The 15,771-nt window shown below is 43.9% G+C and overlaps 2 protein-coding genes across 7 annotated transcripts; both read right to left on the bottom strand.

Moving 5' to 3' along the window:
- Positions 1–289: 289 nt before the first annotated feature.
- uso1 (USO1 vesicle transport factor) lies at positions 290–9,020 on the bottom strand. Of its 5 annotated transcripts, none has more exons than XM_037256186.1 (26): positions 8,759–9,020; positions 8,035–8,121; positions 7,812–7,876; positions 7,552–7,628; positions 7,358–7,369; positions 7,068–7,168; positions 6,788–6,890; positions 6,653–6,708; positions 6,454–6,574; positions 6,139–6,317; positions 5,915–6,055; positions 5,756–5,844; positions 5,537–5,691; positions 5,258–5,463; positions 5,050–5,079; positions 3,775–3,885; positions 3,413–3,531; positions 3,155–3,336; positions 2,854–2,975; positions 2,642–2,780; positions 2,400–2,569; positions 2,248–2,313; positions 2,076–2,174; positions 1,897–2,001; positions 1,575–1,790; positions 290–1,498 (listed from the first exon to the last, which is right to left on the bottom strand). In XM_037256186.1, the coding sequence occupies exons 1-26, from the start codon at positions 8,822–8,824 to the stop codon at positions 1,433–1,435; spliced, it is 2,883 nt and encodes a 960-aa protein (XP_037112081.1). In that variant the 5' UTR covers positions 8,825–9,020; the 3' UTR covers positions 290–1,432. The 5 variants fall into 5 exon arrangements, with proteins under 5 accessions (XP_037112081.1, XP_037112167.1, XP_037112349.1 ...); XM_037256272.1 differs by having other exon boundaries at positions 5,059–5,079; XM_037256454.1 differs by lacking the exon at positions 5,050–5,079.
- Positions 9,021–10,367: 1,347 nt separating this feature from the next.
- On the bottom strand, positions 10,368–15,755 carry g3bp2 (GTPase activating protein (SH3 domain) binding protein 2). Of its 2 annotated transcripts, none has more exons than XM_037261885.1 (13): positions 15,579–15,755; positions 14,201–14,319; positions 14,027–14,108; positions 13,772–13,945; positions 13,602–13,692; positions 13,414–13,519; positions 13,152–13,332; positions 12,941–13,036; positions 12,755–12,857; positions 12,606–12,665; positions 12,325–12,456; positions 12,088–12,215; positions 10,368–11,810 (listed from the first exon to the last, which is right to left on the bottom strand). In XM_037261885.1, the coding sequence occupies exons 2-13, from the start codon at positions 14,293–14,295 to the stop codon at positions 11,523–11,525; spliced, it is 1,536 nt and encodes a 511-aa protein (XP_037117780.1). In that variant the 5' UTR covers positions 14,296–14,319; positions 15,579–15,755; the 3' UTR covers positions 10,368–11,522. The 2 variants fall into 2 exon arrangements, with proteins under 2 accessions (XP_037117780.1, XP_037117856.1); XM_037261961.1 differs by having other exon boundaries at positions 12,097–12,215; positions 15,579–15,754.
- Positions 15,756–15,771: the final 16 nt, after the last annotated feature.

The following is a 15,771-nucleotide window of genomic DNA, read 5'->3' as shown; positions in this document are numbered from 1 at the left end:
ATCATTATTATTCACTATTCAAACGGCAATTTGGGGATTAAAAAAGTCGTAAAACAAATACACTAAATGATTAAATTGAAATGTAGTCCTCAAATAAAGCATATAAAGTGAACACCAAACAAATAGGCCTGATAATTAAATTAATCTTCAATATTTCAAACACTTAATTGCAAAAAGATAAAACTAAAATAAAGGTACACTGGAGCAACTCCAGAAGCAGTAAGTCCGGTTACTTGTATGTCAGGAACACCTGTAAAAGTTTTTAAAAAATAATAAAAAATAGAATAACGCATTTTTAGAACATTTTATTACATGTACAGGGGCAGCTTAGGGAGCAAGTTTGCCACGAGCTCAGGAGGGTTCATTCTCTGGCTTTCTTGGGTGGAGTTTGCATGTTCTCAAAATTGCTTGTGTGGGTTTTCTCCAGTTACATCAGGTTCCTCCCACATGTCAAAAACATGCATTGTAGACTCCAAATTGTCCTTAATGTGAATGCTTGTCTACTGCCATTGGGCTGACAACCAGCCCAGGATGTACACCAACATTTGTACATCTTATTCCATCGATTTGTGTTGAGCTACAGCAGGATCAGTGTCTGTATTGAACTTGTCAATAAATAAAATTAAATACATCACTACCAAATCAAGATTTTTTTCAAGTGTGATGCTTAATTTTTTCTTGCTGTTGCTTTAAATAAACAAAAACAAAAAAAAACTATAAAAATGTCCTCAGTTAAACTAAATAAAACTATATTTCAATATATTTTCATATTACTGACTTTACACTAACTAGCGCAATCCAGTTAACTAGGTCAAAAATAACAACAGTACATTGGAGCTGTGCTGGTGGACAGTCAGCCGGATGAGTATTTTTAGAACATACTGCAATGCTTGGCCACTCACACTTTTCTGAATGGCCTTTGCCGCCCTCTAGTGTTGAGCAAGAGACACTGCAAGTAAAGTGAAGGACACGCCCAACACTAAAATAATGTGATTACAATGATAACAAATGCAAACCAAACGGCATTTTGATTTAGTAAAATTTAATTTACCAACAATTATAATCCTTCCATAAGTCTTCTTTCGAGTTGGGTCATAACTGCATCATATAGCAGGATGACAAAAATATTTTTTTGGACATTTTTACATCTTGTGTCAGTTTTTGCAGCATATCGTAGAGCAATTACATGTGATATTTATGCTACTTCTGGTGTCTAAATGTGTTAAGTGAGTTCAAAAATTAACTTTTGTTGTTTTGAAGCGTGTTAACTCGATGAGATGAACGCACCAATTTGTTTTTTCGACTCAAGATGCCAAAAGGGTGTACACGTGTGGGACATGTGAAGAACAAATGTGGCAACTGCCAGAGAAAGAGAGAGAGAGACACCTGCTTCAAAATCAAAGTCCAAGTTCCTCACACCGGTCCTTGCATTCTAATCTTCATCTTCATCGTCCTCGTCAGTCTGGTCCCTGGTGTCCAGCTCGTCCTCATCATCCACCTGCAGGTACAAAACGTCACGTGAGGTTACATAGGTTTGGTTCAGGAACATCATCATCATCATCTCTTCAAGATACCGTCTCTCCGAGATCTTTGAGTTTCTTCCTGAGGCTCTGGATTTTCTGGTCCTGGTCGGCCAGCAGCATGAGCAGGTCGTCTTGCTCTTTCTTGGACTCCAGCAGTTCCGCTTCAAGCTTGGCCATCTCCGCTTTCAAGATGGCCGCCGAGCTGGTGGCTGAGGCCGTCTGCTGTTCTAGCTGCTCCCGGCCCCCCGTCAGGCCCTGGACCTCCTCCTGAGGAATTGAGGATGACAGAAAAAAAAAAAAAAGAAAAATCCCGCTGATGATATCAGGTTTTCTTAATAATAATAAAATAAAGCAAGAGATCATTTCCACACACTTTTAGTCTCTCCACTTCGGACGTCTGCGCCGCTAGTCTGCTCTCCAGTTCGGCTGTCTCGGTAGCATCCGATGAGAAGTCGCTGCTTGACGAAGCACCTGTAGACTGAAGAGGTTCAACTTGATTAAAAATGATACCAAATGTTTTTTTTTTTTTGTTTTTTTAAGTCCTGTGCTTACCTCACTTTCAGCTCTTCTAAGCAGATCTGCATTGTCTGACTTCAGCTGACCGATCTCAGCTGCCTGCGACTGGACCTGACTCCTCAGAAGCTCCAACTCCTTTAGGTGAAACCAAGTCATGAAGCACACCAACACTTTGCATCATCATGAGCAGCAGTGATGCGACGGTCACCTTGAGGAGTTCCGCATTGTCTGAGCTTGCTGTGTCACCATCGGTTGGTTGAGACCGCTCGGACCGCTAAGGACACAATCGGCGGAAAATTACATTTCTGGCAATGGTCATATCCACTGCGGTGGTGGACAGCGACAAAAGTCACGACTAACCAAGGAATCAATGATGGCGTCTTTTTCACCCAGCTGCGTCTGGAGGAGGGCGTGTTGACTGCGCAGCTCCTCCGTCTCCTCTCGAAGCTGCGTCGCTTCTTCGGTCTGCACGCCGTTGACGTGGGCGCTGTCTCCCAGTGTGTTGCTAGCTTGACTTGAGTTTTCCTTACCTACACAGAGAAATGTTGCGATGTAAAAGAATGGCGCTGATCATTTGCGCGCCATGTGATAGTTGAACTGACCCAGCTTGAGTTTCAGAATGTTGTACTGGTCCTTGTGCTGCTGGATCTGGCTCTGCTGCTGGGTCATGGTGGCCTGCATCTGTTCAGTCTGGGTGGTCAAGGAGGACACCTGCTCCTTCAGCTCCTGTATCTTGGAGTCCTGGCCACAGAAGGAAAATAAATTAAGTCAGCCGAAGCTCTGGATGTAAGCTTTGCTCCAAAAAGGTGCTTGCCTGCTCTCTGATCAGCTCTTTGTACTGCGTGACGATGTTGTCGTGCTGCTCCAGCGTCTTCTTCACCTCCTCTTCCTTCTTCTCGTCTTCGCTGGACTTGTGGACCGCCTTGGTTATCACACCTGTTTACGCCAGAGGGACAAATCAGCATTCTGAAAAAGCCGCTTTTTCGTGGACTTTTTATTTTAATTCACAAAAACTAACCGAAAATAACCAAGTTGGAATCATGTTAAATAAGATTTTATAATGGCAGCAGTTTGGAACTGATTATTCCAGTTGACATGGCTTCCTGTGGACTTACCCTCAAGTTCTTTGACCAGCTTGGTGAACTCGTGGTCAAAGAGCATCTGATCCGGAGAAGGAAAAACCGGCTGCGGCTTCTGGGCGGCGCGCGAGTACAGCTCGTGTTTGGTGACAAAACCAAGCTTCTCCACAAAGTTCTCCTTGCCGATGCGCTTCTCGATCAGCTGCTTCAACTTCTCTCTGAGGACGACGAGGAGCACACGCACATGAAATAAAACCAAGTGATTGTGTAGCAGGGTGGAGGTAAGGAGCTTACTTGGTATAGTTTTCCAGCGAGTTGTCATTGTAATAAATGCAGATGCCCAGCAGCAGCGCGCACAGGCCCTGCACCAGACGTTCGTCCTCTCCCAGGTTCTCAGAGATCTGCGCCGTGAGCTACAGAAGCCGAAGAGTCAAGGACGCTTACAGACAGGCAACAATTTATATTAGCAGTACAGCATGTACAGTCGTATATTTATTTTATTCATTTATATTTAACTCATTCACTGCTAGCTCAGTAAAAATGGATCATTGTCGTTTATAACCATCAATGGTAGTGAATGAGTTCATTTTTTTTTTTTTTTTTTTAATTGCCAATTGAAAATAGAGCGCAGGATTAATCATGACGACTGAGGATACAAAAGGCACATTTTCCTGATTGTGCAGAAAGTGTGTGACGGCGATGGGGCAGTTGTTGATCCACGTGCACAGCAGCATGAGGAGCCCCACCCTGGTCTGCACCTTGCTGCCCTGCGGAACACAACACAAGCATCTTGATTAGCATTTTAAAAATCTGAATTTCTAACATTCAATCTACTGTTTGCAACTAAATGAAATCAAGTTAGTCAGCCATTCAGTTACAAGTATCTTTAACGTTGCCTGAAAACATTAGTAGCTTTTTACTACTTCAAATAAATAAAATTGTTAGAATATTATATAAAAATATCTTTTCTTGAAAATATTTTATAAAATCTTTAAGAATCTGTGTTGTATAAAATTAGTTATGACTAGGGTGAGCAGAAAAAAAAAAAAGCAACAGTGGCTTTTGGTTAGGTTGCGCAATACATGCATGTCTAACAAAATCGTGATCTTGGCATAAAGGTGGGAGAAGACATTTTTTTTAAATTAACATTACAAACCACGACATGCTTTTAAATACAGATCATATATTTCATATTCTTTCATCAAATACGCATCATTCCACCTCTTGGAGGGAACAAAAAAGTATTCAAATGCAGCTTAATGTGTCTTAAAAACAGAGTGGGAATGCAAGAAGCTGCAGTTGCAAGCTGCAAACAACATGCGAAACACTTTGCAGCATTTCATAACCTGCAAAATTGAGAAAAGTCACCTTTTTAGAATAGGTCTCCAAATAGGATGCAATGCACAAAAAAGTTATTGCTTGAATGTAATAATTGATAAATGTTAAGAATGAGGATAAATATTTGTTATTCCCGTTAAATATTGGGTCATTTTATTTTATTTAAGACGGCAAAGTCGACCTGGCAAATTTGAAGGTAATAATCCAGTACATATCATTATTATAAACAAAATTGAAAGTAAATAAATGATAGAAACAAAGATCAATATAAAAATGTAGAAATAAGGGCCTCCTCCCCAATCAACTTAATAATCCCACAAATGCCAACACTGGTCCTTTGCAGTTGAGTAAACAAACTAATACAGAAATTCCGAAAGCTTCAAGCCCAAGAGGGGTGAATTGCACCAGTGCAGCCTGATTATGAGCCGTTGACTAGAAAGGTGAACCAGGACTTACTAGTCACCAAGCTCCCCCTTCACACACACAGATAGCCACTTCCAAAAGGACCTTGCTCCTACGCAAGCCAAGCCGAGACGAAAGGGGGGGGGAAAAAACCCACGCTAAAACTACACACAAACACAAGTAGCACGCACTTTACTCACCCGCCGGCTGATCTTATCACCCTGAAAAATCACAACGTCAAACCGCTCATATCAATCACAGTCGACCTTTGCCCCTACAATTGTGCTTTTCAAGCTATTTTTGAGTACAGTGACTCAATTTCTTCCGTCTGTGGTTTGAGAGCCACTGCACTAAAAATCTCCAAGCCACCTTAAAAGTGTCTACTTAGCGCTAGGCTACCTGGGAGAGGATGTTGGTGCACTGCTGCAGCAAGGAGACGGGCGGCTTGCCCAGGCTGGTGGCCAGCTGGACCCGCAGCAGCTGCTCCTTCTGGGTGAGGTTGTCCTGCAAGGCGTGCGCCAGGGCCACCGAAGCGCACCAGTTGGACAGGGAGTCAGCGGAGAACAGCCCGCCGCACAGCAGCTGGCCGGCTGAGATGGAATTAGCTGAGGGGCGCACGCGAGCGCAAAAGCTTGATTGATACGTTCGAGTAATACTGGAGATCTCCACCTGACTGACCGTCGATGGTGGAAGGCAGCAGCGTGGCCACGATCTCCCCTTGCCCTTTCTGGTTCTTGTACAAGAAACATTGGAAGCAGTAGAGCACGGCGCAGCGTAGCACAAAAGGTTGCCTCTCGTTCACCATGGACATGAGCAGGACCACGATAGCAGGTCTACAAACAGGACAGGACAAGATGTTGTCGAGATGACCCCAATTGTGGGATTGCTGCGTCTTACCTGGGTGGGTTGGATGGTGCATTAACTGACGCAAAGTAGTCCTGGTTGATCTGCGAGCCCCTGATGACTTCTGACACAGTGTTGATGGTCTGCAGGGAGGAAGCGAGACGATCGAATGTGAAACAAACCTCCGGTTGTGTACTGGTGATAACCATTTACCTCAGTGAGGATGTCCGCCGGCACGCCGGTGGCCATGAGGATGGTGCACAGCTGCTGCAGGAGGCCACACTGGTACATGGACCTCTGACAGCTGGCCGTGGCTCCGGGCGAGTTCACCGGGGACACCATGACTCGCACCAGCTAGGATGTTTGTCAGACAGGTCAGAATCCAAAAAAACAGCACTTAAATATAAAAACAGAAAGAAAATCTAAATGTATGGTACCTGCAGCATGAGGTGGAGGTTGGTGACCTTCTGTGCCGACCAGCCCGAGTTGTCGTCGCCGACTTCGAACCAAGGCCTCATGCGCTGGATGAAGGAGCCCTCTTTGAAGAAGTTCTGGTTGGAGCTGTTGTTCTTGAGGAGGTTGCGCAATAGGAGCAGGCAGTCCTCCACGACAATGCCTGTGCACATGTGACACGCAAACAGAAGACACCAGACACCAATCTTGTGAAACTTCACATCAGTGAGCCATTAAATTGTGTTTTAATATTGTTGGTGTCCACTTTGTAAGAATTCCTACACCGGAGCATTTTGTACCTCCATCACTGCTGCCTTCTTCGGTGATGATATCCAGGAGACGCTCAAAGGCGTTCTCAAAGGCCACAATCTTCTGGATGGCTGCGTTGCCTTTGGTCAGCTGCTGGAGCAACAGCAAGCCCTGAAGGTTTGGGGAAATGGGTCAATTTGGTCACCACAACATCCAAGAATCATTATTGAATTTTTTTTAGGTTCTCACGTCGTTGCGTATCACTTCTCTAGAATCAGCCAACAGGTCCATCAACCTGGAGACACCTGCAAGTGCAAGCGAAGGATGTGTACTTGCTGTAGAGAGCTTTGAGGACACGGAGGAAACAAAGGCTGGCAAACGCACCCATGGGGCTAACCAGGATGATGCTCTGCAACTGGACACACTGGTTCCTCAGCAGGGCCGTCAGCAGCTTCACGGCGGGCCAACGCACGTGGAAGTCAAACTCCTGCCACGACAAAGAATTCACAGGTAGAAGGAAATGTTTGCATTAATGTCTCGTTGTAGCAACACTGCATTCCAGGGATTGCTGCGAGAGTTCTTGAAATTCCAATAGTCTGTGAGGCCGTGAAGGCGTCAAGAGTGTCAATTTGAGATTAGATGAGTGAAGGATGTTTTGCAATACCTCCAACATGGTGAGGAGAAGCGTGATGTGTTCGGGGTCCTGGATGAAGGCTTCTGTGAATTTGGCGCCCAGGTCATCTGCCTGCTTCTGGGCAGTCTCATCTGTACAAAAAAAAAGAGGAAGAAATTTGGACGCAAAATAAATTGATTGGCTTGTTTTTGGTAATGATGCTCATTTTTATCAGCCAATATTTTTTTTTTTTTTACAGCGCACGCAATGATGGCAATGGTGGTGTCCGGTAACGGAAAGGCGGGAAAGGGAGGCAATCATGCACAGTAAAGAAGTTTTACCTTCTGATTCGTCTGTGAGGTTAAGACATGGAAGAGAAGAAGAGAGATGACAATCTTTACATTTAAAACACAGACTCGGTGGTGTACAGGAAGAGTGCAATGCACACTGGGTGATTGTCAACATGACTGACACTTTTATTTTATTTTTTTTAATGAAAATCAATATTTCTAATCAGCGACGAGTTGTGCACTACCTTGCTCTTCCTCCTCATCGTTGCAGATAATGTTGTACATAGTGTCCAAAGCGTAGCCGAGGATTTCAGAGTCGGATCTGATTTTATAGCAAAAGAGGTGAGTAGCACTGTTGTGAGATTATGCCATAAAAAATAATGGAAATAAAAATCATAGACCATCTTTTACAGAGGACATATTACAGGAAAACCTTCTTATATAAAAATTGTCTGCCAACCCATCACGTATGAAAAACGATATTTTTAAATGACAGCATTGATACCTGTCAGTTTGCAGGATGTTTATCAAGTGATCCATCGCCTGCGTGCCAACCTCCATGCGATATTTCTACGAAGCAAATGGTTAATATTTCATGACAGGTGGGTTAAACAGAAAGCAGGCAATTAAAAGGAACTACACTTGTAAATCTCACAATTAGTTCATAATTTTATGCGAACAGATAGTTCACTCTTCATTTAATTTGAATTTAGCAGTTGAGATCTTACCTTAGAGAGGGATTTGAGAGCACGGACCGCATCCCTGCGATCTTCGAGAAGAGTCGACGAGGCAACTCTGTCGCACAATTTCTGGATCTGTCACCAGAGGAAGCGGTATTGATTATTAAGATCAGGTTTATGGCCAAGAAACAGAAAATACAATCCTGGTGTTATTTTTAATGGCAAAATAAGGATAAAAGCGAACCAAATAAAGATCATGCAGCAACTGCGATTGGATCAATATGTAGCTAGCTTTGTACTAGCTTAACATTTTATATTTAGTTACCCATACGTACAGTAGATGAATCACACCCGGATTTTGATAATGACTCCATTTAAAACAACAAACTGTTTATATCTTGTCCAATAATAAAAACAACATACATGCAATATTTGAGATACAATCAATTAAAATAATTTCTCGATTGGTTCAAATTCATTTGCAGCATATGGATTGGAATAACGATATATTGAAATACTTTCAAAGAATGAACAATTATTAAGACCGCAAGTAGAAAACGCCGTAAATGACAGCTTAGCAACATTAGCATCGACACTAGTCAATGTGATTAGACGAAGCTACTTCCTCCATGAAATGACGGACGCCACGCCACGTAAGGTAAACGTAAAGGCTCAGCTTGAAGTGGAGTTTAAAGGCACTTTCAAACACGCGTTTGAGGTATTACGGATCAAATGCTAAACCAATCGCAGCCAGCCGGGGTTAGCTTCATACCGTCTCCGCTCCAGTCGGCTGCGGCCCGGCTGCCTGCCCGCCCATCACTCCCCTGAAGAAGTTCATCTTTTCTCTACAGAGGCCCTTTTGCGACCTCTCCGACAAGGACACTCCGGAATCTCCTCTGATTCGGGTGAGGGAAAGATAATATGGAGGAAAGTGTACAGAACCGTGTGTTGATATTTTTTTAATTATTTAACCAGGTTGACAGAGCGACCCCGGAACTCCTCGCGGGCGAAGGAGACTGCGCATGCGCGAGGACGTGGCGATACGTGGCCCATTAGAGTCACATTTAAAGGGCCAGGACAACAAAAACGAACTGGGAAAATGTACGGAGGGCATGGGAGGACAGAATTAAGCAGATCTAAACAAACCATTGAATTATGGGACATAACCAATCGTTGAACTTATTTAATGACCATTTGTAGAGTTTCGTACTTATTGAGACATTTCACTACAAAACAATGCTGAAATCCAAATTGTACCCCTTTTGATTGTCTGACGCACTGTCAAAATAAAATAAAAAACAAAAAATTATAGATAGGCCGCATAAGACACAACCAGTGTATTGAGTGGTGCTGATATCAGTAGTTTATTGAGTCTGACACATTCAAAATGGAAAGGAAAGTCAAACCAAGAGGAAAGTAAAGAAAAATGTATTGGAGCAACAAGGCTAAGTAAACACAGTCAAAGATGGCTATTATGTTTGTAAGCAGTCTATTTCTATTAAAGAAGGACTTGCATGATTCACCGTGACTATCCAGTCTACTTGCAACCAGAGAGAAAAATAATAATTTACAGCTTTGTCTGCTTTTGAAGATCCCTAAGCAGTGGATCTTCACTGCCACACACACACAAAACAATTAAAATAAAGCATTGAACAAAATTACTCTGAAAAATAGGTTGTGCCAATTCAGATGAATATTGGAGGCCACGTTCAAAACTGTCAGATTGTCCTTGAAAATGTTGCCACCCCGCCCAAAAAAAACAAAAAATAGTGCAATACCCACGAGACAAGGAAGACCTCGTTACCATAATTTGTTGCTACATCACTTTCCCCCTTTCAGTGCAAGATAATCTAAACAAAACCTCCTGTAGGGCACATGAATGAAATTAAGCGCAAAAGTAAGCAGTTATGAAAAGTACAAATGTGGCTAGAAAGGTGATCTCAGGTTCTTTCTGGGTGGTCTACAAAATTGTATTTTGAGAAACATGAAAACCTGAGAGGAAACAAATAGATAGTGGAACCTCCAAAAGTTTGAAGTCCGCCCAATTTTGAGAGTGGAAACAGTCGGAAAGTTGCATTTTTTCCATTTTGTTACACCACAGAAAAGTAGATGGCAACGAGGGGGGGGGGGAGGAAAAAAAAACCACAAAGCAGGAATCAGGAAAGTCTGCAATATAAGCAATCCAATTATCTAAATGTGGCATTCACACATTTTACAACAAAATACTGCCTTATTTCCAAATGTGAGTAGTTTGCCTTTTTTTACTTGGCGCGAGGTTGTTTTTTTGACTGATCATAATCTCGACATTGCCTGTACAATTTCTTCATTGTTTTTATGCTAATTCATTGCACATCTTCAATATATTTTTTCTTTCGATTTTGGAGGTTCCAATATGTCAAAGCTGGGCACTATATTAAAAACATGAAATTCTGTATATAAATGTACCTTTAACTTTTTTTTTTAAGACGGGCCCCTCAAAACTCAAACAAGAGCAAAGAAAATGTACAAAAAGTCACATCTTAAAACTGGAATTGGACTATAACTTCAATCTGACTAAAGTCCGGCATTGCTTCGTTAACAGCGAAAAAGGTGAACGCAGAAGGCACCGTGCTTTTGTTTTTTGTTTTTTTTTTATATACCAAGAGAAAGGAATGCGAAACAGTAAACTATGACTTTTGCTGTACATTTATTCTGTCACGTTTTAACGACAGGAATGGCGTCCTTCATCCCTAGCTGGAAAAAAAAAAAGAAAACATGAGACAAAGTTTGAATGAAAAGAAACCAGAGCGCCACTCTTCCATTCGTCTGTATCCTTTGCCCTCCCCCCACGTTCAAATATACTGTCATTTGGTGAACATCCTGGATTATTTATATTAGAAACGAGGCAAAAATAGGTCATCTTGTCCATCCAGCAGTAAAATGTAAATTTTCGGTATACATTGGTCACAGCAGCGAGGCCTGCCCCGTTTGTGTTGTGTCGCTTCGTCGGCTTTCTGAGCGAGAATGCCAACTTTAGAAAAAAGAAGAAGAAAAAAAAAAAAGGTATCCATGAGTGCATATTGGCGAATGCAAATTTTGAAAGAGTGGAAGGGTGGGGGGGGGAAAAAAGGCAGGCCTTTCCCTTCGGAACAGCACAACTTTTGCATCTTCCAACAGTAACTACCATAGAAAATGTGCAATGGAAGGTTAAGTCAAGGCAGATAATCTCTTTTATCCAGAACAACGGGCTGGTTTTTTTTTTTTTTTTTTTTTTTTTTAAATGGTACTTAAAGTCTTTCAGTCCCTCCGAATGTGGCACAAAATGACTCCTGGTTGCTTTCCCCACTCAAAATGTACAAATGATAAGTTTGTAATTTCATGTCGTAGCAAAAAGGGAAAAAAAAAAAAAAGATCTTCGGCTCACAACTAAATAAGCTCGATCGACAGGGTGCGTCACAATTCCAAAGCAAAAGGGGAACCCCCCCCTCCCAAAAAAAGAAAAAAAAAGATTTAACAGATGACAATGATGAAGCCAGCGGTACGACTTCCCGTTCTCCTCAACGGCGCTGGGTTGTGAAGCGGCCTTCACCGAGGCCTCCAGAGCCCCTTCCAGACCCCATGCTGGGTTTAGGAGCCATGCCGCCCCGGGGCGGGGGTCCCCTGCCGTCGCGCTCCCGCATCATGCCACTTCCCATGAGGCCCCGCGGGCCTCCGGGTCCTCGGTCATTGCGCCTCATGTCCCGACGGTCGTCGGGGCCACCGGCGCTCCGGATCTCTCGCTCACGTGCCGCCCGCGTCTTCTTCTCCTCCACGTTGAGACGCACTTCGCCTCGGAACATGATGGGCTGCAGGAGGAAGGGCAAACTTAGGATGGCAAGAAAACACTCAACCCAATAAAATACTTTGTACGAGAAAAAACTTTTGTTAACATGTAAGAAGAAAAAAATTTGACTAATTTCTGTTGTAGTCGATGAAAACTTGGCAGGGAAAAAAAACATCTTGGGGCTGATTTCCCCCTTAAATATTTAGGCCCAATTGTGCAGACCAGTGGTTGGGAATACGTGAGCAAACAGTGACGCACCACCCAGTGAATAAAATTGGTAATTAAATGTCAATACATGCCCCGTCTACCTTGGCCCCAAGGATTTTCTGCACGGGATCAGAGTCGTCAAAAACCACAAATCCAAAGTTGGGGAGCTTGCCGCCGACACCCTTGGTGTTGATGCGCATCTCCACGACCGTCCCGTAGGCTGCAACGTAGAAGAAGATCAAAACTTTTATCATACGACGACTCGTAAGGCAATAAATTGGGCCAAGCGTAGTCTGAATGCTGTTCGAAGATGACAATTTTGGCCGTACTCATGAAGAAGTCTTTGAGCTCGCCCTCGTCGATGTCGTGCGGGAGGTTGCCGACGAAAAGCTGGTGGCTGTCCGGGTAGCGTACGGTTCGCCTGCCGTCCATTTCGCCGGGTTCACCTTCCCCTCTGTTGCCTGACACATAAAACACAAAACGAAACTGATAAGGAGAAATAATTCCTACCAATAATCTCCACCAAGGGCAATCACTCAGTATTTGTAGAAAAAAACATGGAAATAAATTCCTAACTTCCTGCCTTCATGACGGTAAAAATGTGATTTACCTTTGTTAACAAAACTCAGGTGAGGTTTTCCCATTTGTGCATCCGATGACGGGGCGCCATCTAGTGGTGAGAGCAAAAAGGCACCCGCTTCAAATTTCATTGAATTTCAAAGAACGTCATGGCAGAATGTGAAGTAAATTGGTCAGTACCTGGTCTCGGGCCTCGTGGGGGGAAGACCGGTCTGTCGCGGGTGCGTTGGTCTCGGGGTCGGAGCGACGCTGCCTGGGTTTCTGGTTTGGCTTCGACTCGGGCCTACGGACGAATCGATTGCTTGTCGTTTTTGGGAAAGCTGCAGACGAGTCATGAATTAAAGACATGTTTCACAGAAGGCTTACCTGTGAACTTGGAGCTTTGACAACGTGGGGTGGGATTCCAGAGGAGGTGCCGGCAGGAGGCAGGTTTTTGCTGGTCACTGAGGCCCATGAAAAGGTCTGGGAGGGAAACAGAGATTCGACTGTCCAATTACAAATTCGTACATGCATATTATGTCGATTTTAACTTTCAACAAAAATGTGTTACAATGTTTCTCGTGGCGTTATCGCATACCTTGGGTGGCTCCTGCGCATGAGGCGGAGACTCAACCGGGACCGGCGAGGGGGCTTTTTCCTCCGTTTCTTCCAGAACCTTCTCATCCACTTCGGCTTTTATCTCCTCGACCTTGGGCTCGGGCTCTGGCTCCATTTCCGGCTCGGGAGCCGGCTCCTCCATTGGTTCCTCCACTCCGTTTCTGCAGAGAGCCAAAAATGGGCTCAAATGTTTTTCCATCAACGCCTCAAACAAGAATAAAACCAGACAAGCGTGAGCGTACGTGACGGGGTGGGGCTCGTAGTAGGCGCTGCTGTTGGGGCTCTCTTGCAGCGGCTCGGGGGATGCCTGCCTCTCTTCTGGCTCCTCTTCAACTTCCTCCTCTGATTCTAAATCAGTCAGGGAATTTGCAACAACATCAACAACACTGTGCTACAGCAAAATCGGCGACGTCGCAGTAAAATATCTCACCCTCGTCAAGTTCCGCTTCCGAGTCGCAAAAAACTTCGTCCTCATAGCGGAAGATGTCGTTGTGTACGTAGAATTTGTTGGCCACTGAACCCTGGAGAAGGTCATTCAAAAGAATGTATTTATTATTAATTAAATAACAGACAGCTATGGGCGTAGCAGCGGCAGCCTACCTCTGGGGCAAGCACAAACGTCTGCATGAACTTCCGCATGGGCTGCCCGTTATTGGAGAGCTCGCCGAGAACCTGCACCACTACGCCGTCGCTGAGCGTGGCGTGGGCGTCCACATGCCGGATCTTTGTGTGGCACTCGCTGAACTTCAGAGACATGACCTTCTTGTGGATTTCCTACCAGACGGACGACAAAACTTGTCAGTCGTTCCACATTTGATTTGCAAGGGAACCACACTTGCGAAAACAAAACCCTACCGATTGCCCGTACACTGCTTCCACCAGGTTCCCGCTCGGATCAAGACCTCCATGAACATAGGAAGAGTTCCTCCCATAGAACCTGACGACAAAGCGGCATTAAACAGTTGAGGAACGGAACACGGTGTCCCCAACAAGCTACAAAGCGCCTCGTACATGCACGCCGATAATTACCTGTGCAGGAAGTCTGGTGCCTTGTTTAACAGCGTGTAATACTGCCTCACAAACTCCCGCCCTACAAGCAGGGGACTTGGTTTCTCCATCACCATTTCTTTGGTAAACAATATTAAGTGCTGCAAGGCAGAAAGATGGAGTTTAGTTATAGCAAGGCTAAAGTTGATTTACTGTCAGGCTCAATTTAAAGCAAAGATCTGAGAATGGGAAACGAGTAGTAGTTAGGAGCAACTTCCAATACAGCACCGTAGCGTCGACGTAACACTGCATTTACAATTAAACAAATGACACCCAACCAGTGCAATGCTATATAGGTAAGAACTTTCATGTCATATGGCACGGAACAAAGGCGAGGTCGACAGCCTCCGAATATTATAGGCGGGACAAATCCTTGATTTCCAACGGAATAAAGCTTTTGAAAAACACAGTTCTTTGTCTCACTTCTAGGCCCGCATCAGTCACACAACAGCTGACTGTTAGCATGGAGGCTAAGTCAGGAGCTACGCGTGACATCACGTCCATCAAGTCAAACAAAGACACAGGTCGACATATAATACAGGACACGCTAGAAAAAGGCTGATTATTAGAAAATATTTGGCACATAATTATGTTTCCCCCCCCATCCGCCTTCGTACAGTCGTGGCCTAGATGCACAACACGAGCCTCCTGTTTGTAGCATTATGTCATCACTATTGATTAGCGTGCACTGCGGCCCCTGGACTTACTGACGATGATCTCAATTAAAAACATAAATAGAGCGACATTTTAACGACTTCCGCGTGTGATAAACAGAATCACGGCTAGCCCGCTTTAACTCGGTTAGCACCGGGGCTAGGCTAACTTGTGGCGTCGTCTTTAATTATTCAGGACACTCGCGGTTAAATTGATAACATTATCGTTGAGTTAAGATATTTTATTATAGCAAAGCACACAAGACAAAGCAGACAATATAGAAAGCGTGTCGGTAAAATCAACATGAAATGCAAACGGAGGTGGACACACAACGACACAACAAAAAGCGACGGCAGCCGTTGTTACGTCTACGTTGTAAATCGTACATTACATCCATTCAATGTCCGAGGTTTTCATTATGTCAGAAAAAGCTTTTCAACAATTTGCAATCAACTTCACTGTCGAGCCTCAACTTGCTAAGTCCTATGCGGTCAGGGAAAACAAAACACAGCGACGAGAACGCTCTAATTCTGTTCATTGCCAGGAAATGTGGAGTGTCTATACAAAAAACTACTAGTTTGACAACATCAAACTACTAGCAGCTCCTCTTAACGAGCACTTAGACGAGACAATGCGGCTAAAGTTAGCATTTAGCTTGTAAGGCAGCCACAACATTAGCTACGCTGAAGGATGGAGGTGAACTTACCGTGTTAAAGACCTATCTATGTAAACAGAAAGGATTATAGTAATAATAATGATAATAATAGTAATAGTGACAGTGAGTCGAAATTACACAGCCAGGTGTTTACAGGTCTCTCGCCGACAATTTATGATCTGCGAGATACGAGATTGAACATTTAAAGCGATCGGTTTCGATTTATTGTTTTACCCCTGCGTTT

Source organism: Syngnathus acus, chromosome 1 (assembly GCF_901709675.1).
Source record: "Syngnathus acus chromosome 1, fSynAcu1.2, whole genome shotgun sequence".
Lineage (NCBI taxonomy): Eukaryota > Metazoa > Chordata > Actinopteri > Syngnathiformes > Syngnathidae > Syngnathus > Syngnathus acus.
The sequence above is the reverse complement of the archived record's forward strand: the minus strand, read 5'-3'. Positions and strand labels throughout refer to the sequence as shown.